The sequence below is a fragment of the Gouania willdenowi genome, chromosome 6, assembly GCF_900634775.1.
Source record: "Gouania willdenowi chromosome 6, fGouWil2.1, whole genome shotgun sequence".
NCBI lineage: Eukaryota > Metazoa > Chordata > Actinopteri > Blenniiformes > Gobiesocidae > Gouania > Gouania willdenowi.
The window spans coordinates 5,224,167-5,245,574 of record NC_041049.1 but is presented as its reverse complement, the minus strand read 5'-3'; the positions used below and the strand labels follow the sequence as shown (position 1 = coordinate 5,245,574).

At 39.0% G+C, this 21,408-nt stretch overlaps 2 protein-coding genes across 3 annotated transcripts; one reads left to right on the top strand and one right to left on the bottom strand.

Moving 5' to 3' along the window:
* The first annotated feature begins 4,759 nt into the window (after positions 1 to 4,759).
* Positions 4,760 to 12,911, top strand: LOC114465245 (inhibitor of nuclear factor kappa-B kinase-interacting protein). 2 transcript variants are annotated; one of them, XM_028450125.1, is made up of 4 exons: positions 4,760 to 5,132; positions 5,193 to 5,310; positions 10,306 to 10,527; positions 11,809 to 12,911. In XM_028450125.1, exons 1-4 carry the CDS (start codon positions 4,975 to 4,977, stop codon positions 12,358 to 12,360), a joined length of 1,050 nt encoding a protein of 349 aa, XP_028305926.1. In that variant the 5' UTR covers positions 4,760 to 4,974; the 3' UTR covers positions 12,361 to 12,911. The 2 variants fall into 2 exon arrangements, with proteins under 2 accessions (XP_028305926.1, XP_028305925.1); XM_028450124.1 differs by lacking the exons at positions 10,306 to 10,527; positions 11,809 to 12,911 and adding an exon at positions 7,572 to 8,487.
* An 866-nt stretch (positions 12,912 to 13,777) lies between these two features.
* On the bottom strand, positions 13,778 to 17,560 carry LOC114465292 (cytoskeleton-associated protein 4-like). Its single transcript, XM_028450214.1, has 2 exons — positions 16,973 to 17,560; positions 13,778 to 15,215 (listed from the first exon to the last, which is right to left on the bottom strand). Exons 1-2 carry the CDS (start codon positions 17,528 to 17,530, stop codon positions 14,040 to 14,042), a joined length of 1,734 nt encoding a protein of 577 aa, XP_028306015.1. The 5' UTR covers positions 17,531 to 17,560; the 3' UTR covers positions 13,778 to 14,039.
* Between the last annotated feature and the right edge of the window lie 3,848 nt (positions 17,561 to 21,408).

Genomic DNA, 21,408 nt, shown 5'->3' with positions numbered 1-21,408 from the left:
CTGGAGCAGTCCATTGCTCACCTGAGGAAAGGTAAACAATAAGCTCGAGCTGTGGCTTCCTTTAGGAAGGGAGTGTGGAGTGCTAAACCCCTCCCCCCCTGGTCTGATAGGAACAATGGTTCAGTCCAGCCTGTGAACTTCACAGCAGTTGATAAACTACAGCAGGTCAATGTGTCAAAAAAAAATGACAAGTAATAAGTGAAGTGTAACCAGTTCACGCCATTGTGAAAATACTTTATGTTTTTAATCTTTACACGGATTGTATACGATAGGATTTTTGTGAAATTATTATTTTTATTTTTTTTAATTGTATGAGTCAAAGTCAAAAATCAGCTTTATTGTCGATTTCCACTATATGTACACAACATGTACAGTAATTTAAATTGGTTCACTCCAGTGCAAAGCTTCTTAAAAAGGCCATATGTAGAAATTGCAAGCAATTTCTGCCACCACCAGGTAGCATATTACTTGACAGTTTTTTTTTTTTTTTTTATTGAATAGGATAAAACCTATTTTTTGTTACTGCAAGTTTGCATTTATGATTATTATCGTTAAAAATATAAAGAAACACGAGTGTTTGTGTGTGAGCTTTATTTTATTGATGTAAATCTAAACAGCAAAAAACAGTCAAAAAGGAAGCAACGTCAATTTATTTAGTGCGTATATTTCATCTAATAGACTACTACCATCTGAAAATATGGACTTGTACGCAGCGGTGATGCTAGTGAACATTACATCAAACTGTATAAAGACAAGGCTTTGACGCTGAAGATGGCTTAGTTCAGGGACAGCTCTGCTGTAAATAGGCTTATACTCACCCAACAGGTGGAAAAAGGTACTACAGGTTGGCCGGGCCGGCAGTATTTGTTAATGCATATATAAATATGTAATTCTTTTAAAAATCACATATGGCATGACAACTAAGGATAAGTTTCTTAGCACTCATACCTAGGTATTTCAGACATACTTAAAAGTTGAAAATTCACAATAATTCTACTTATGGCCCCTTTAAGGCTTAATTTGCTCTACTATGTCCTCTACAGGACAAACAATGTATAACAGGCAAATATAGCAGTTGACATTAAGTATGCAATGCATGTCTTATTTTGTCTATGTTCATGAGCAGCATTATTTGAATGAAAAATACTGGCATTATGGAAAATATAATTTTTTTACTATAGTGGAGTATCGGCAGTAAAAGTGATTGTGTAACTTTTTTAGACACTATTTTATTTATTGATGAACACGTAAAAACAATACATATAGAATAAAAGGAATGTCACAAAACAAGTTAGTTTCAAAAACAGAAAGTAAAATTTCAATAAAACATTTACACATTAAAATGTTTCCATCTATAAGCTACATATATATACATATGCACACATATACCTATACATACTGTACATATATTTATATACATAAACAATGCAAGGGCAAGGCAAACTTATTTGTATAGCGCATTTCATACACAAGGCAACTCAATGTGCTTTACATGATCAATTAGGGCAACAGACAACAGCTTAAAATCAATAAGAAAATTAAAGTCAGCAGCAAGACATTTAAAATTATCAACACATTATAACAACAACATGACCAAAAATCTATCTCTCAATCATACACAGTAGAGAAAAAGAAAAGCCTTGAACTTTGGATTAAAAATGTCCACATGTGATGTTGACTTCAGCTCTGCTGCAGTTTGTGCCACTTCTTTGCAGCATAACAACTAAAAGCATCACCACCATGTTTACTGTGAGCTGTGGGCTCCACTATCTGACCTGTGTCCATAGATCTGAGAGACCTGCTGGGTTCATACCTGACTAACATCTCACTGATGTATTCTGGACCAAACCCATTCACAGATTTATACACCAGCAGCAGAACTTTAAAGTCTAGTCTGAGGCTGACTGGGAGCCAGTGTAAAGAGTTTAAAACTGGACTAATGTGTTCTGACCTCTTTGTTCTGGTTCAGACCCGAGCTGCAGCGTTCTGAACCAGCTGTAGATGTTTGATGCTCTCTGCTGATCACTTTAAATATGTTCTTCAAGGCCTGTGTGACTGGTTTCTCTCTTTCCCAGCGCTCCGTCCATGAGGCTGGCCTACAAAGACCTGGAGCAGCAGAGGAAGCTGGGCGAGCAGAAGCTGAAGGGTTTGGAGGGGAAGAAGAGGGAGCAGGCGGAGCGTTTGGGAATGGGCATCAGGAGGTAGAGTGAAGAAGATCTGCTCTCCTCCTCTTGCCTCTAACTCACCTTTCCTCCTGTGCACAATGGCATTTCTCACTCAGTGACATCAGACATGCACATTATTGAACAAGAGAGGCAACAGACCCTTCAAGGTCTATTTGTTCTCCTCCAAGTCCCAGGATGACAGGTGGGCGGGGCTTAAGAAAGTAGAGCTCATTAGTCATCTATTTCTGTTGGTTAAAGTGCGTCTGATTCTTTTGATTTTTACACAATGGGGAAGTTATTCCTTAAAAGGATCATCCACTGTTTTTACAAATTTGGCCTAAAACCTTTGAAATGTAATTATAAAAGATCTATGCTTAATGAAACATATTGCACCATATCCAATTTTATTACCTTTAAAAACGGGACAATAGAAAACATTTCATTGTTTTCTATTGGAGTGAAGCATTCAGCCTGATTTAGAGATAATTTAACAGAAGATAAAAACAGTTAAAAACAACAAAAAATGATCTATGACCAAAGAGGGCGACAGTTCCAACTCTGAGGTTTTGGTACTAAACAATAAAGCAGGGAAAAAGAGCTCTCCTTAGCGACCTTTACTCTCCCTTACACAGTGTTCTGACATGCTCTGGTGGTTGAAGTTAGTGAGTAAATCACGAACTGTTGAAGAACTCCCACCCAGAAGTGATTCTATCCTCAGTCCGTGATTACGTATGAGGACTTTTCAAAGGTTGTAGGCCACTCTTTAAAGGTACGGTAGGTATTTTCCTCCAGATACACATTTAAAATTTTTGGTTAAAATTGTCTAATGTCCTGACAGAATTTAAGATCTTATGTGCTCTGAAAAAGGAGTGAAGAAAATCCGTCATCTGCAGCAGCTTCGACCAATGAAAAAAGACGGTTAGTTTTTTATTAACCAATCACGTCTCCCTGTCTCCCTGCTCGTTCTCGACCTCTTGCGTGCACAAGCTCACACTGATAAGTCAAAATTGAGTTTTTAGTCACGTTTTTTGATGTACAGGTATATATTGATAAAGTTTAGTGTTTACTTACCGCTGAATGAGTCATGAGACGATGTAGTGTCTACACAATAACAGCGATGAGCTTAGGTCTGGAGCACCAGCGCCCGTGCATCTGAGTGAGGGGCGTGGCTTTAGAAGGAGCACAGAGGGGAGGGGGCGGGTCAAAGCGCAGCACTCGGAGAACATTACTTTCAAAATCATGCTAGTTTTCAAAAATTGCCTACCCTGCCTTTAACAGAAAAATGTGTTTAAACTTTGATGTATCAATAATCTATTTCTCAGAAAAAAATGTAAACTTCCAACTTGTCAGAAAGCAGAAGTTTGATGCATGAAGGTCACTTTATCATTTCTTTATGTCTGTGGCTTTGAACACTTTTATATGAGACGCTGCTGTGTTAGTTTGTAACAAAGTGTGTTTTTCAGAGCCACGTCCAGGAGAAAACAGGAGCCGACGCCCTTCTCTGACTCAGGAGAAGCTTGGAAAAAGTTTGGAGATGACGTCAAAGCCATCTCATTTGACATGTACTGTATTTTATTTATTTATGTCGACGTCTTGTGTCCTTGGAGTCATGTTTGGCATTTTTGTTGTGGTTTTAAATCATTTTTGTGTATTTTTTGGAGTTAATTTGTTTTTGTGATTTTTCTTTGTTTTAAAAGTGATTTTTGATGTTTTGTCTGTGTATTTCTGCTTTTTTGCATTCAATTTGTGCTGTCTTTTATGACTCATTTTACAGTATTTATGTAATTTTGTGTATTCAAATTTTTTTTGTCATCTTGTGGGTTTTTGGAGTATATTCTGTGTATTTTCGTGTCATTTTGTGCGTTAACTTTTGACCAAGGTCATCCGGTTGTCCATGTGTGTTACAGTTTGACTGTTTGTCAAAAAAAATAAAAAATCAGAACAAATCCATGAACCAAAGAACCTCCTCCACCACTTCAAAGTCAGTGTTTTTCTACTTTAAATGAGAGAATATGTTAAAAATAAAGGAAAATAACATTTTAATGAAAAAAACTTTTTTTTTAAATAAGTATCAAGCTTCCAGCAACAATTTGATTAATCATATAAATCAATTTTTGAAGCAGATACAGACTTGTTTCAAGATTAAGGGAAGTTTTATTGGAGCAAATTAATAAAAACACTAAGTTTATACATCAAATGTTTTTATTTTCTACTTTTATGTACTATAAAACTATCACAATTCTTTTAAAAGCTCTGTTTTCTACCGAAACCACAACGTTTTTCTAAATAACTCATTTCTGTCAAGAAGTCGATCTACAGACATTACTAATCGAACCCAAATTACTCAAATGTTGGCTTACGTGGCTCTGTGATGCGTTCAAGCTACTCCTTCCGCTGTCGGAACGATGAAACTTTTTTGAAACGATAATATTAACTTACAGGATAAACTCTATGGAAAGCTAAAATTTTTCAGATAAAATACAATAAATGAACTCACTAGAGATCGAAGGTAATCAAGCTCATTTAGTTACTATAATATTATATTGGTTGGAAATGTGTTGTCATATTTACGAGCAAACAATGGGTACCTGAACGCTACGTTCCGTTAACAAACTGGGAAACAGAAAAGTATATTTTATTGCGGTTTCACGTAGAAAACGCGGCGTTTTCCCTCCTTTATCAATAGTTATTCTTTAATTATGATCTTGTTTCCAAACTGGGTATTTTTATTTACTTTAGGACGAAGAAAATAACCCGTTTTTCTCCCAGTTTGGCCTTTTAAACCTGTCCTAAAGCCCAAGGAAGGAAAATGAGTGGCGAGGTGAAGCAGAGGAAGAAGAATTCACATGTAAACTCAGATGGAAACCACAGAGACACTGGAGATAAAAGCAGTAAAAGTTCCTCTAAGGTGGACTTAAAGAGCAGCTTCTGTTTAGTGCTGCTGGTGGTGTGTGGAGCTCTGAGCTGGTGAGACATCACCTCATTTCACTTTGTTTCTTTGTTTACTAGTGTTGGTCTCTGTTTCAGGATGGTGCTCCAGCACAGCCGGAGGTTTTCCCAGATGGAGGAAGAGTTCAGATCCCTGCAGAGAAGAAGCTCCAGCCTGATGGAGCTGAAGGAGGAGATGATGGAGGTTTCTCAGAAGGTTCGACTCACCCTCAGACACTTTTAAATACAGTACTAGTCAACCATTTTTGACCTGTATCTGCATTAGTTAACGACAAGTTCCTCACAAAAGTTCACTTTCCTTTACTTTGTTCACATATGTATAAAGTAGGTGTTTTCAACCTTGGGGTCAGGACTCCATTTGGGGTCGCAAGACACAGGGAGGGGGTCGGCAAATGCCTTCAGGAAACTGAGAATATTTTCTGAATAATTTGAGCCCATTTTTGCTTATTTTGACCCTTTTTCTGCAACTACACCAAACTTGACATATTAACCTTTTTTGTCATATTTTTGCTACATTACTCCCATTTCTTACCTTAAACCCTTTCCACCACTTCTCCCACCTAATGTCACATATGTTGACCCATTATTGTCACTTTTAACCTCTTTTTACCATATTTCATGCTTATTTTTGACAACTTGTCATGTTATTTGCCATTTTAAACTAATTGTGCCAATATTGACATTTTAAATCCTTTTCACCATTTTTTTAAATTCATTTTTGGCCACTCTAATTTGCAACTTTTAACCAATTTCACCACATTTTCCACACATTTCAGTCACAGTTTTAACCCATTTTATTTCTGATTAAACTATTTACATCTTTAAGATGACTATATACTATGTAGTGAATAATGAAAAACTTCCTGGATAACAGTGGATATTATTCAGATAAATAAATGAGGTTATCACAGATTCATAGAACAATGGACCATCATTTTTACTGACTTTATGGATGGACCCCAAAAATCTCTCCTTTATTCCCCCTATAGATGGTCCTGTCTCCATGTGACTGTTCTTCAATGTCTGTGTTAAACCACCTTCAGCTACAGTGGGGGTCCCCAGTCTCTGGAACTTTTATTTTGGGGGGTGGGGGTCACAGGCTGAAAAGTTTGAGAATCCTTGATTTAAAAATAGATTTGTTCATGTCCAAGGGAAACGACTCAATGTACAAACTAGTAGCAAATAGTCTAAATACTCAACTGTAACAACAAGAACTGGAATGAAACATGTTTTTAACCTTAAAATGTCTCCTCAGCATCCAAATATCATTAAAGAACAAAAAGTTAATAAACGAGACACCATATAGTCCGATCGTAAAAATGAAAAGCGTTCCAAATATGAACAGAAAAGTATTATATGATGTTAAAAAATATCCTAAATAACTCAAATAATGCGCAGCTGTGGTATCAGCGGTACCTCCAACTAAAACAGTAGCAACCATCATCATCAAGAGGTTTTCTGAAACTTTTATGAGTAACAAAACCACATTTTTCTATTCAAAACAAATGTATTTGGTATTAACTCAACATTTTAGTCAGAGTTTTTTTAATTTGGTGAATTTTGTTGTAAAATGTCAGTGACCGCCCTCTATGTGTTAAAACCAAGCTTTTACAATTGGATTTTGCTATTGGCTAAGAACAAGATCATGTGATGTTCTGGGGACATCTTGCGTTACAAACACGCACTGTAAGCCCCGCCCCTTTTATAAAAACTAGTATCTGTGGGTTCTTCCATCTGTGGTGAATAGAGAGGCATATTGATTAATGAGCAGCTAGTTAGCATAGCATAGATTGTTCTTTGGAGATTTTATAGAATAAACTGGGCGTGTCTTAAAGTGTAAGTACACCGTAAAACCATTTTTTCTGCTGACTACATATATCAATAAGTATGAAGTAATTTAGTTTAATGATCCTAGTCCCACTTTTCACATTTTAGTGAAAGTATTTAAATGTAGTGTTTTTAGTTGTAAAATGTCAGTGACTGCCCTCTATGGGTTGAAAATTAGCTACTGCAATTGAATATTTCTATTGGCTGAGTCTAGATCAGGGACGTCATTAACCGTCACCTTTGGCCCTGCCCCTTTTATAAAAGATGGAAGGACTAGTTTCCACAGTGTGAACGTAGTCTTAGTGTTCCACATGTTTGGGTTAGTTTAGCACGTAGCGGCGCTGGGGGAGCAGGGTCAAAGGGTAAAGGGGCGGTCTTATCGAGTCAATAGGTGATAAATGAATCTAAGGAACTAAAGTTTGGATTTTAAATCACAAACTACAGAAAGCAACTTTCTACAGATGACTTTATTTACAAACACAATGATGTATAAAAGAAAAAGAAAGAACGATAAATCTTGAAAGCAGGTCTGTGACTCACATTTGGGTCCCGGCCCACGAGTTGAGAACCCCTGTGAATCCTCTGAGTGTCCACACAAACGGCTCCTCCTCTTCTGTGTTGCGGCTGCAGCTTGTCGCCTCCGAGGACGACCTGCAGGAGGCGCTTAGGGCCGTCGCCATGGCAACCAAACTGCAGCAGGAAGTGTCCGCCCTCCACGCTTCGGCGGCAGCGATGAAGACGGACGAGAACTTGGCGTCCAATGAGCTGCAGGCGGTCAACACCCATTTTATGAACGTTACAGAGACATGGCAGGAACGTTTGGCCTCCATCAACTCAGACCTGAGCGCGCTCAAAGCAGAGTCCAGGGAGGGCCACGCCTCAGCCACGGAGCAGGTGAACGAGGCCGAGCGGAGAGCCAGGCTTCTGGCCGAGAGGCTGGAGGAGCTGGAGGACAGCACCAGCAGGAACGCCCGCGCCCTGCAGCGCACTGAGGACGACGACGCCAAGAAGGCTCAGGACCAGCTGGACTGGAACACCAAGCAGATCCACAAGCTGGACCAGGAGGTGGGCGGGCTCAGCCGCAGGGAGGCGGAGCTTCACTCCCAGCTCCAGGAGCTCGTTCCTCGCGCACAACAGTGCGATGAGCAGCTGCCGCAGGTGGAGGAGGCGGTGCGCTCCATCCTGAGGTTGGGAGGAGACCTGAGCGGGGCGGAGCAGAGGCTGGAGGAGCTGACGCTGCAGGTGTTGGGGAGCGAGGACAGCATGGTGAAGGCGGTCAGCGAGATCCTGGAGATCAGGAGGGACCTGGAGGCTCTGCAGGTGCACAGCAGCATCCAGGAGATGAAGAGCGAGCTGCATGTGGTCAAAGAGGCGGTACGGGGTCTGGCCATGGTCCTGAAGGAGAGCAGGGCGGAGCAGGAGGAGGAGCCATGGATGGAAGTTCCACCTCCTGATGACCTCACTAACTGACGAGTCAATCATAATGCACGTTATTTGCAGCTCTGTTGTGTTTACATATTTATATATTAATTGTTTCCAGTATTAATGCTAGTATTCTGTTTTATAATAAATAACTCATGTATTTTATATGGTTTTTATACATAAATCTGTGACAATGCTCCAACAACGATGAATGTTTTCATTGTTTAAATAAAGTTTTAAACATTTTCAATCACTTGATGTGTTGGTTTTAAACATCTCCTCATAATGAAATCACTTTGGTTTTGTTGCCTCTCCATGCTCTCCTCTGATTGGCTGGTCTTCACAAATCCTTCGCTTTGATCGGTGCTAAGAGAGAGCTGACATCAGAGCTTGTAATTTGACACCAGACTTGTCATTTAAGCATGGATTTCGAATGTTTTACTGTAAAGCATGTACAACATGGATTTTCTGAAATAATGTACAGCAAAGAAAAGAAAAGTGAAAATTACAGAGAAAACATGAATTTTTAAATAAATCATTTAGTTCACCTGCAGATATCTTAGTCCCTTAACACTATTTTATAAAAGCTACCTCATAGTTGCACGGACATGCACTATTTCTATACAAATTTTAAAGTACAAGGTGTTGAATTTTTCTAAAATCTTGCAAACAATTGCATTGAAATCATGAAAGGACATTGCAATTTTCTCAGAAAATGGTTGAAAATTCAAGGATTTTTTAAAGAGAATGTTAAAGAAACTGTCACTTTTTCTCTGTGGTTTTTATGTTAAATGTGATTTATTAACATTGTTATCTTATTGTTTTTTTTAAGTATGAAAGGTTAAACACAGGGCGCACGGTGGGTTAGTGGTTAGCACGTCCGCCCCACAGCAAGAAGGTCCTGGGTCCTTTCTGTGTGGAGTTTGCATGTTCTCCCCGTGCTGCGTGGGTTTCCTCCGGGTACTCCGGCTTCCTCCCACAATCCAAAAACATGACTGTAAGGTTGATTGGAGTCTCTAAAATTGCCCATAGGAGTGAATGAGAGAGTGAATGGTTGTCTGTGTCTGTGTTGCCCTGTGATGGACTGGCGCCCTGTCCAGGGTGTACCCCCGCCCAGCGCCCTATGAGAGCCGGAGATTGGCACCGGCAGACCCCCGCGACCCTGTTAAACGGGAATAAGCGGGTATGAAAATGGATGGATGGAGGTTAAACACATTATTTGAGATGTGGTGTGTTTGAAACCACCCTGTTATTAATGTGACTTAATGAGTTTGCTGGGGGTTTTTTTTATTATTATTATTATTATTATTATTATTAAACAATTACATCCTTGATTGCCACAAACTTGCAAAAAAAGAAATGACAAACTATACTTGTCTTGTTTTAAAGCAACAAAAGTTTCACAGGCACAATGAGGTAGTTTAAAGTGTTTTATCAGCTGTTTATACTGTTCTAACCTTTAAAACCAGATCTAGCAAAGAAACTACACACAAAAAATGAATGCTAACATGTGGATCCAGCAACAGGGATTAGCTCATGTTAGCATCTGGATTATTTGACTTTCACAAAAAATTTTAAATTAAATTAAAGTGTGTTGACAGATGTTTATACATCTCTAACCTTTAAAAGAAACACAAAATAACAAAGCTACATATAGAACCTGATACATGATTAGCTACAGTTAGCATCTGGATTTTGTGCCTTTTTTAACAAAAAAATGGCTTCAAATGTCTCAGAAGCACCAAAGATATCCTGATGAGGAGCGTATAATGTGTAGCTGTACATACACATGTATATCGAGATATGGTGACGTTTGGGAAAAATGCTTTTGTTTAATCAGAAATATTAACTAAACTGTTTTTATTTATGATGCGGAACAAAAAGGAAAGGTTGTTCTAACTTTCCTCGATGGGTAATAAGAAATGTCTCCGACTTCTTTCAGTGTGAGCACGTCCGGCTGATGCAGCAGGAGTTGGAGGCCCAGCGAGGGTCCGTGTACCCCCAGTTGAAAACCCTTGAGCAGGACATGGGGCAGCTAAAGGAGTGGGCCTTGGGACTGACGGAGAAACGAACCCAGCTTCAGATTAGCCTGACGTCGCTGAGAAAAGCTGTGGGACTGATCGAGGAGAGGACCACGGCCATCGCCAAAGACTTCAGCAACAAGGTTTGAATGCTAACGTTAATGCTAACGCTGAGAAGTGAGGCGTTAACGACTGTTTTCTAATGCAAGCTTGTAAGATGTCTAATGCTAATAGTCAACCCTGAAGTACAAACAGAGCTTTTTCTTATCAGAGGCTAATACTAATGCTAATGCTCAAATTAAACCAATAACAAGCCTGTAGCTAAAATAATGAATCGAGAATTAACATTAGATTTGTCCTTGATCAAAGATTTATTTGGTTTAAATCCACGACACATTAGTTTTTAAAGTTTAGTTTGACTTTTACCACATGGATGTCATGGTCTCCTGCTTACCAGCAGATGCTCTCATCTGGCTCTCCCTGCACATCTGCAGTCGCTCCGTTTTTCTTGTATTCATCCTTCTCAGTTATTCTGTGCCGACTAAAATGTATTTATTCATTGTCTCAAAAGTAGAAAAGTATTTACAATAAAATAGGCAAAAAAAAAAACAGGGTTTAAACATGAGCAGATCTACAAACATATCTCAGTTCATGCAGCAATCTCAACAATGCAGCTTTATAGGCTGACAGATAATTAAGCCCCGCCTCTGCTGAAGCACAGGCAAGTTCTCTATTTATTGATTAAAACTGTGCATTGCAAATCTAACAATGTAAACACATTTCATAACATCTAGAAAATATCTACGTTTTGTTAAGTTAACCGTGTCTGTACTAAAAAACAAACAACTAATTTAGCACAATATTTAAATCAAACACCCCTCCTGCTCCTCACACGATGGTTCCTCCCAGAACCTTCTTAAAGGGATCCTCCACTGTTTTTACAAATGTGGCCTAAAACCTTCCAAATGTCCTCATTAGAAGATTTACACCAAACAAAACGCATTATTTTGCACCATATTTGTTTTATTCACTTTTAAAACTAGGACTACTTTACCCTGTACGCCGCCGTGTTGAAATGATGTCATTGGTGACGTAAATTGCCCCTTTAAGTCCATTGAGTTGTATAGGAGGTGAAGCATTTAGGTTCATTTAGCAAAAAAATAAAAAAAACTTAAATGAAGCAAGTCCATCTCTAAAAATCAGTGAAACTTAAATTTTTTTTATGTAAACCTGTTTTGTTGCATGTAAATAAAGGCAACCAGGATTCGCTGCTGCTCATTAGAATCAGTCGTGAATCCAGTAGAATTCTGTTGCCTTTATTTAATGCACACAGAGCTCTTCTTCTGTCCTTCATCATCCTTCTTTAGTTTTTTTTTCACCCCCCTCTTTAAAATAGATGTGTAACAGCTTGTGTTGGCCTCCAGGTGGCGTCAGTAAGAACCGATGTGCGCAGAATGGACGGCCTTCGGTCTGAGTTGGAGTCGTTGCTGACCCACGTCGGGGAGCTGGAGGATAAGACGGCGCAGGTGGAGCGGAGCATGATCAAACGCATTGGAGACGTGCTGGCCGGCAGCATCGACCGGGTCTCCAATCTCCGAGCCGCCTCCGAACGCAACACCCAGGCCATCGAGAAGCTCCGCGGACGCATCCCCGAACTCGTCCACGCTGACGCGCTCATCTCTGACCAGCTGAGGGAGCTGGAGAGCGGGCGCGCTCGCCTCATCAGAACCGTGACCTTTGCTAGCGATCTGAAACCCAAGGTCGCCGCCATCAGGAGAGACTTTTTGGCGTTTGAGCCTCAAATGGCAGATTTAACTCTTCGGATTGGACGATTAGCTGAAGATCTCACGCAGAGGGAGCGAGAAATCGCAGAACTTCGTCAGACTTTAGTGAATCTCACTGTAGTCAGAGGAGAATTAGGTGACACATTGCAACAAGTTACTGAAATAAGTGACTTTTCTGATATTAGAGACTGAAATGAGTTATTGACTTTAATCTGCTGTCTGTTGACGTAATCTTTTTTATTTTTTATGTGGTTAATAGTTGTCCTCAATGGTGTCATAAACAAACAGTCTTTCTCTGTGTGTGTGTGTGTGTGCGTGTGCGCGTCATCATTTTTGTGAGCAATCAGCAGGGTTGTGGTCAATTACAACCGTAATCGCAGAATTGAATGATAATTACAGTCATGACATTATAGTTGTAATTTTAATTGGAAAAACTCTGTAACTGTTGTAATTGTAATTAAGTTCAGATAATTGACTTTGTAATTGTATTTGGCATGGAAACTATACAAACGCTGTCATTAACAATTTAGTTAAATGCATGACTGTATAAGACGCCCACACCAAAAATATTAATACCGATATTTTCACGAATAAGGAACAATGTAACCAAGACATGAAAAATGAATTGCGTTATAGATAACATTTATATGTTACGGTTTTGTTTTTTCAGACAACTTTAATCTGACATGTTTCGACTATTATTTAAAAAAAGAAGACAAAATAAACTTGCCGGAACGATTGTATTTGTGTGTGTGTGTGTGTGTGTGTATTTTACAGCTAATTTAAGACGTGTCAAAACTGACCTGTTATAAGAGATGCTAACAGAAAGCTAACACAAGAAAAAGCTTATTTAGGGTTATTTAATAAAGGCTCACTAATTGTGAATGACTCTCAGGGGAAAAAACGATCATTTTAATTGTAATTGAAATTGGAAAAATTGCTGGTCAATGTAATCGTAATTGAATTATAATCGAACATGGATAATTTAAGTCATAATTGTAAATGAAAAATGTAATTGACCCCAACACTGGAGGCAGAAGAAAATCACCGGAAGTTAGCGTTTCATTTAAGTCATAAAAGTTTCAGATATTAATTATAAATCAAAGACGTAAATTAAATGTAAGATTTAAAACAAAACTAACTCACATTAAAACAGTTATCTGAATAAATATAAAGTAAAAATAATGAAGTTAAAAGAATCAACAACACATAAGTTTATGCTAGCAGGCTACCAGCTAGCCAAGTAAGCTAGCTACTATGCTAAAGGTAAATGTCAACACAGCAAAGTAGAAAAGGCAGAGTTTTTTGTTTTTTTTAACTCTTTCACAAAAGTTTAAAGTGTGTGGACAGATGTTTATACAGCTCTAACCTTTAAAAGAAACTACACACAAAAAAACAGATGCTACATATAGAACCAGATACATGATTAGCTAATGTTAGCATCTGGAAATAGTGGCTTTTTCCGCACAAAAAGTGGCTTCAAATGTCTTTCATAAACACTAAAGATATCCTGATGATGAGCGTATAACATGTGTAGCTGTACATACACTAAGATATGGTTACTTTTTGAATAAATGCTTGTGTTTGGTAAGAAAATGCTCAGTCAGCATAGATTTGACTCAAGACCGTGTTTTATTCTCGTACAAAAACAGAGTTTGTAAAGGAGTGCTACACAACAGTTCATGTTTGGGTTCAAACAGACAGCTTCAGGAGAAATACTTCAACAAAACAATAAAATTGAAACTACAGTGCAGAGTGAGTGTAGGTTTTTGTTCACAGATCAGCAACAGTCCAACTTCCACCGAATTGTGCAACGATCAAGTTTGAGGAGGATTTTGGTTTCCTGGTTCTATGGAGAAGCTCAACGCCTCCTACTCTTCTTCTTCAGCTCTTTTCTCAGCTAAAGCTGACAGTGTCTCTGTGGTCTTCTGCACGGCGTCCTGCAGGGCGGCGATGGCCTGCTCGTGGACTTCCTGTTTGACCGCTCTCTTTTCCAGCCCTGTCACGACGCCCTGTAGAATCTCCATTCTACTGCCGTGCTGTTCCAGAGTGGACAGCCTTTTCTTTAGATCCTCCACCTGCTGGTCCAGGATGGACTCCTTTGGCTCGGACTCAGCCTGGAGAGATGCCTGGATCTCCTCCATGCTGCTCCTCACCTGGTCCAGCTCCTCCTGCAGCTCCTTCTTGGCGTCATCCATGGCTTTGCCCTGGGTAGAGAGGACGCTATCATGTTCATCGTATTTGGCGAACAGCACCTCCAACTTGGAGGTGACGTCAGCGGACAGGAATTCTCCGCCCTCCTCTGAAGCTTTCACTTTGGCCTCCAGCTCATCGGACCTTCTCTGGGCTTCAGCAGCAGCCGCGCTCGACTGGTTCTCCACCTCACGCACCGTGTCCGTCACCTGCGCCATGCTGCTCTCCAGCGTCGCGGTAGAGTCCTTCAAAGTCTGGATTTCAGCCTCGGCCGCTGACAGAGACTGCCTCAGGCTGCCGGTGGTGGTTTGCACCACTGACCTCACCATCTCCACCTCCTGAGACAGCGAAGCCACTTCCTGGTTGCGCGTCTGCAGCTCATCCCTCACGGCACCAATCTGTGCCGTGAGGGAATCCGTCGTCTTTTCGGACGCGTCTTTGGATGTTTTCATTTCAGCCACAGCGTTGACGATGGCGGTGAGTTCCTGTTTGAGGAGCCCCGGGTCCTCCATCACACCCAGCTGAGCTTTGAGATTGGCCAGCTGCTGCTCCGCCTCGCCCTGGGCTTCGGTGAACACCGCCATGCTGGTGGCGATGGACTGGCTGACCTCGGCCAGGCGTGCCTCCACGGCCTTCTCCAGAGACGAGAAGTCCTCTTCTCGAGACGTCTTCACGGCTGCAATGCCCTCGGAGAGCTCCCTGAGGAGGTCGTTCTGGAGCTTCTGGAGAGCTTCCTCTACCCTCCTGGTCTCCACCTCGTTTCTCTTCATCCGGCTGATGGCTCCTTCAAGCTCCACCCGTGTGACACCCAGGGACGACTCCAGTCCATCCACGACGCTCCGCAGAGACTCCACCTGTCCACAGCGAAGACAACGTCATTGATGCAGATCTTCTAACTTCTCTGATAACCAATCATCATTAACTTTTCCATCATTTTTTAGACATTTAACAGAAGCTTAGAACTGCTTCTCATCAAACCTAAAGGGATCCTCCACTTTTTTTACAAGTTTGGCCTAAAATATTTAAAATGTACTTATTAGAAGATCAAAACACATTATTTTGCACCATATTCATTTTAGTGCATTTTAAAAATGGGATTACTTTACAGCTTTAGAGCCTGTGTTCCGCCATCTTGAAATTACGTGTTTGATGATGTCACACGGCCCCACTGCCTGTAAAGAGCAGCTCATTGTTTTCTATTGGAGTGAAGCATTCAGCCGGATTATTAGACACACAAACCCTGAGGATAAAAGTTCTTTTGGGTGAGAGTCCTTCAACAGTCTGTGATTCACTCGCTAACTTTAGCCACACGAGCGTCGGCTGCGAACTGTTTAAGGAGCAGTAAAGGTCCCTTAGGAGAGTGGTTCTCAACTTTTTATGCCAAAATAAAGGTTCCAGAGAGCGGGGACCCCCACTGTACCTGAAGGTGGTTGAACACAGACATGAACATTGAAGAACAGTCATGTGGAGACAGGGTCATCTATAAGGTGGAACATAGGGGAGAGATTTTTGGGGTCCATCCATAAAGTCAGTAAAATGATGGTCTATTGTTCTATGAATCTGTGATAACCACATTTATTTATTTATCTGAATAATATCCACTGTTATCCAGGAAGTTTAGTATTATTTGAACCGTAGTATATAGTCATCCTTAAGATGTAAATCCTTGTTTTAATCAGAAATAAAATGGGTTAAAAGTGACCAGAAATGGTTGTTGGGGGTAATGTCATTTTAAATGTAGGAAGAATCAGTTTAAACGGGCAAATAATGGGCATGATAAATCGTGAATGTGGTTAAATTGGCAAAAATAAGCATGAAATATGGTAAAAATGACAATAATGGGTCAACATATGCAACATTAGGAGGAAAAGTGGTGGAAAGGATTTATAAGTGCCAAATATGTCATGAAAGTAAAAAACATTTACAAAGAAGGCAATTGAAATTTGGTGGAGAAGTGGCAGAAATGCATTAAAGAAGCACAAAGAACATGTTGACACATTATTGTCACTTTCAACCTCTTTTCACCATATTTCATGCTTATTTTAGTTAATCACGCCACATTCACTATGTCTCATGCTCATTATTTGACAGTTTAAAATAATTGTTCCTACTTTTTTCTGACACTTTTAAGCCAAAATTGACACTTTGAACCTTTTTTTTAAATCATTTTTTCTGTCCATTTTTGGCCACTTTAATTTGCAATTTTTAACCAATTTCTGTGGTTTTTAAAATCCCATTTCACACTTTTCCACCATTTTAAGTCACTTTTGACCCATTTTATTTCTGATTAAAACAACAATTTACATATTTAAGATGACTATGTAATAATAAACTTCCTGGATAACAATTGATATTATTCAGATGAATTAATAAATGTGTTTATCACAGATTCATAGAACAATAGACCATCATTTTACTGACTTTATGGATGGACCCCAGAAATCTCTCCCCTTATTCCCCTTATAGATGACCCTGTCTCCAATGGTCCTGTCTCCAATGGTCCTGTCTCCAATGTTCATGTTCAACCACCTTCAGCTACAGTGGGAAAGTTTGGAACTAAGTGTTGGACTTTACAAAGGTGTGTGTCAGTGTAGTTATTTATCTCTCCTACCTGCACAGACACACTCTCCATCTTGCTGATCACTTCTTCGCTCCTCTGCGCTCTCTCCTCGTTCCTTCCCTGCATCTGCTTCACGTCCTCCACCAACATCTGTGCGTAAAACGCAGCCAAGCCCACAGCTCCGATCAGAGCCACGTACAGCCCGGTGGTGAGGAGGGACCCGAGGCAGCTGGGCCGTGGCCCCTGGCCTGGGGGAGCGCTCGTCCCGTTACTGTTACTGCTGTTACTGTTGCTACTCTTCGTGCTTTTCTTCGACGCGTCATCCTGCTGCGTAACGCTGCTGCTGCTCTTCTGTCGGTTCTTGGCCGTCATGGTCGGTGTGAGCAGCACAGAATGACTGTGATGGAGGCTCACTGAGGTGGATGTGGATGGTTGTGAGTCCGGAACCTCAGTGTGGACCGGCAGCGTATCAGGGAGCGCGTCGTGTCCTTCCCCGGAGCCTTTGTGCGCTGAGGTATGCGGATGGGGGCTGTCCCTGGTCGGTCCCTGTCCCAGCCTCCACTGCTCAATGAATGACTTTAGCACTTTTACGAGCCTGTTTGTGCACATTTGTCTTCACTTTGAAATAAGAACAAATGGGATGTTATGCAACTTAAATAAATGAATAAAGAAACAAAGCAGAAATAAGTTATTTATATTTGTTTGCACAATAATAACAACATACTTTTCTCATATTTGCACCAAAACAACTCACTTTTGTGTAAAAGAAAAGTGCAAATTAAGTTTTCACGTTTAAAGTTTAAAAGAGATTTTATCTTTTCAATCAGTGAAACAATTATCTAAAGTTTTTTCTCCTACTTTCATGAGCAATTTTGCACTCAACATTTCACCTTATATTTTGCACAAATAAACAGAAAATTCAATCATTTTTGTACAGAAAAAACATCAATTTCTCCAATATTTCACTGTAGTTGATCATTTATGTGAATTAAAACCTGAAGAAAAAGTGCCAAAACCAAAGCAAACATTTGAAACTGAACTTAATTTAGGTTTTTGTCCCAAAAAGATCAGTTTTCACATGTTCACTGACACCTGATCCATTAACATCTAAGTTTACAACTTTTCTGTTTCTAAGACGCTTCACTTTACAAACAAATCCTGTCTTACACATAAAAGTACAACTGTAAGCCTGTTAAATAAGCTGTGATGTAATGCGGATGCAAACAGAAGAGCAGCAGTGGAGGGAGGAGCTTCTCTCTTGGCTCCTCCCCTTCATACGTGGCAGCTTCAGGAGGCAAAAACTCACTCAGAGATGCCACATGCCCTAAAAACCAGTTTAGAAGATTACAGTAGGAATCCTCACTGTAGTTGTGGTGCTTTCACACATTGGTTTTTCTGTGCAGACTTTACTCACGTTACTGTAATTGAGTTGTTTTTATGGGTACTTGTACTTTTTTTGAGTATATTTCTAAATCAGTCATTTTACTGGTGCTTAAGAACGTTCTAAAAGAATTAAAGTCATTAGTTATATTTCTACACCCAACTGTTACTGAGTAAATTATCATTGTTTGTAATTGTTTTTTTTTATTTCCATTTCATGGTCTCACATTGAACATAATCCATATGTTCTTAATCGTGCCAGATTTCATAAATTTAATTATACTTAGAGTTTGATCGTTTTTTTTTTTTTCATTTTCAATTACATTCATTGGAGTTATTTTAGTCAAAAAATAATTGTACGTTTTGAAAAACCTTTTATTTTATACAGATGCTTTGTGCAAAAATAAATTCCAAAAATTCCAATTGTGCAAGATTTCTCCTTTTTAAGTTAATGCGTGAGATGTTTACTGTATACAAGGGAACGGTGGACAGATTTATAGATTTATTACCAAAAACAAGTTTGGATGAACGACTCCGTGCCAAATACCACGTACCACGTTCTCGAGAATTCAAATTATTTGGTTCCACTGAGTAAAAAAAGCATTCGCTCATTAACGGAGGAGTAGTCATTTGAAAATGGCGCCCCCATGGCACATACGGAGTAATGGGCCCCATTTATACATTGGTATGTGTCAATGACTCGGTACCACCAACTGTCGCAATATTTGACTCACAAATAAATGAGAAAACGACTTTAATGGAAATAGCAGCAAAAAGTGGGTTGGGCTTCTAAATGAATTGTGTAAGGCATAATCATAATCTATGTTGAATTACCTTTGAAAAGATACATCACACGACTATGTTCTCATACATTTGGAAATGACCGGAAATGGGGGGTGGGCCCCCGGCCCCCATTTCAAAAAAAGGGCTCCGCGTGTCTCTTGATATTCGTTCATAGAGTATCCATACTAAACTGCATTCTGATCTAACGAGAGCAAACGGAGGAGTAGTCGTTTGAAAAATGGCGCCCCCTGGAGCCCCCGTGACACCATTTATATATTGGTATGTGTCAATGATTCGGTACCACCAACCGTCGGAATATTTGACTCGCAAATAAATGAGAAATAAAATTTATTTTGGGGCCCCAAACCAAAAATAGGGCTCCGAGCGTCGATGCGTACACGTCCATAGATTATAGCTACCAAATTTCAGCCCGAGCCGTTCACGAATAACAGAGGAATAATGATTTTAACTAGTTTACACAAGAAGAAGAAGAAGAAGAAGAAGAAGAAGAAGAAGAAGAAGAAGAAGAAGAAGAAGAACGAAGTGAGGGCGTTTTGAGTCCGGTAGCCTGGCCTAATAATAAACATGGGGGGTGAAAGTAACGTATAACTTTTACTATTTAATTGAGTTACTTTTTACTTTAACTTGAGTATTTTTTGTATAACTTTCTTGTATTTTTACTTGAATACAATTTTAATAAAGTGAAAGTACTTCCTCTACTTGAGTAGGATGCATCAGTACTCTTTACACCGCTGGACTTTGCATCATCAAAGCCGTTTCTCTCTGTATGGGGGCTCGATGCAAGATGCTTTTGGGGTCCCAAGTTTGCATAACCACAGAAATAAATTCCCAATCCATTAAATACTCAGTAAACTGCTAAATGGTGCATAAATGCATTATCCGCCTATAGCCAGAAACACCATTTTTGAATGATTCTTTAAATGTCTAATGAAAATTATACTGTATATTATACTGATAATTTTCGTGAGACTTCCAGGTCTAAAAACACTGTTTTTGGCTCTGAAATGAGAAATAAAGGAAGAAAACAATGTTTTTTTTAATCTTACAAATATAAAATTGTTAGTTTTAATAGATCAAAATAGAATATATGGTGTACGTAGGCTTAATTTAAAATATTTAACATCTAAAAGCGTTTTGTTGACCTTTTGTTGCAAACCACAAAAATACAAAAAAAAAACCCCCAAAAAACCTACTTTTCACTATAATTTCATTTTAATCTTTTAATACAGTTTGTCACATTATTAAACACGATTTTTTCACCAATATTAAGTCATTTTTTTTGTGTATTTTTACCCGTTTATCAGTAAAAATTCTCCTTGGATAACTTAAAGCTTGTGTGTTTGGTTTCATTTCATTTTCAAGTGAAAATAATTAAATATTCCTGCTTCTTGCATTGGCACTAAAGAGAAACCACTGCCCTCTAGTGGTTATAGTTGTAATGGCGACAAATTATCCAGTTTGTGATGCAAAAAGACTATTCCTGCACGTTTTAATCTCCAATAAGTGACACTACAAGGATATTTATCAGAAATTCACTCGTGAAAAAACGTTTTTTAGTTTTTAAAAAAGCACATCTGCTAAGTTTAGGTAGAAAACTGAGCTTTTAGAAGAATTGTGATAGTTTAATTGTTCATAAAAATAGAAAATAAAAACATATCAGAGCAAAACTTTGGTAGAAAAACATTTGATGTATAATCTTAATGTGTTTTATTATTATTATTATTATTAATTAGCTGGAATAAAACTTCCCTTAACCGTGAAACTCTCTCATCTGCTTCAAAAATTGATTTATCTACGATTTATCAAAATCAATGCTTTTGTGCAACTTGGCAATGGGAATAAATCCTGAAATTAACAAAAACAAAAACAAATCATTTCTATAGTTTGCTCAAATTTCACAAATTGATTCCCAATGCTATATCTACAAATGTGCATTAAAAACTGTAAAAATGTTGAATAAAAACAGGAAATTTGAAAGAATTTACCAAATAAAAAAAATTAAGTAGATATTTTTTTTTTTTCCTAGTCTGCGTTTTTCAACCTAAGGGTCGTGATCCCGTGTAGGGTCATGTGGAATTGAAATGGGGTCGCCTGAAATGTCTAGTAAATGATCTAAAAAAAAAAAAAAAAAAAAAAAAGCAGACAAAAATATTGAAATTTTTTAAATGATTATTTTTCTGAATGAAAACACCACACACAAATGTATAAACACAAACTAGCAGTCAACTTCAGCTTTCAGTCTATGATAAATATTAATACTATTGTAGAAGATAATACCAGCAGCAGTAACTGATGAAAACAGA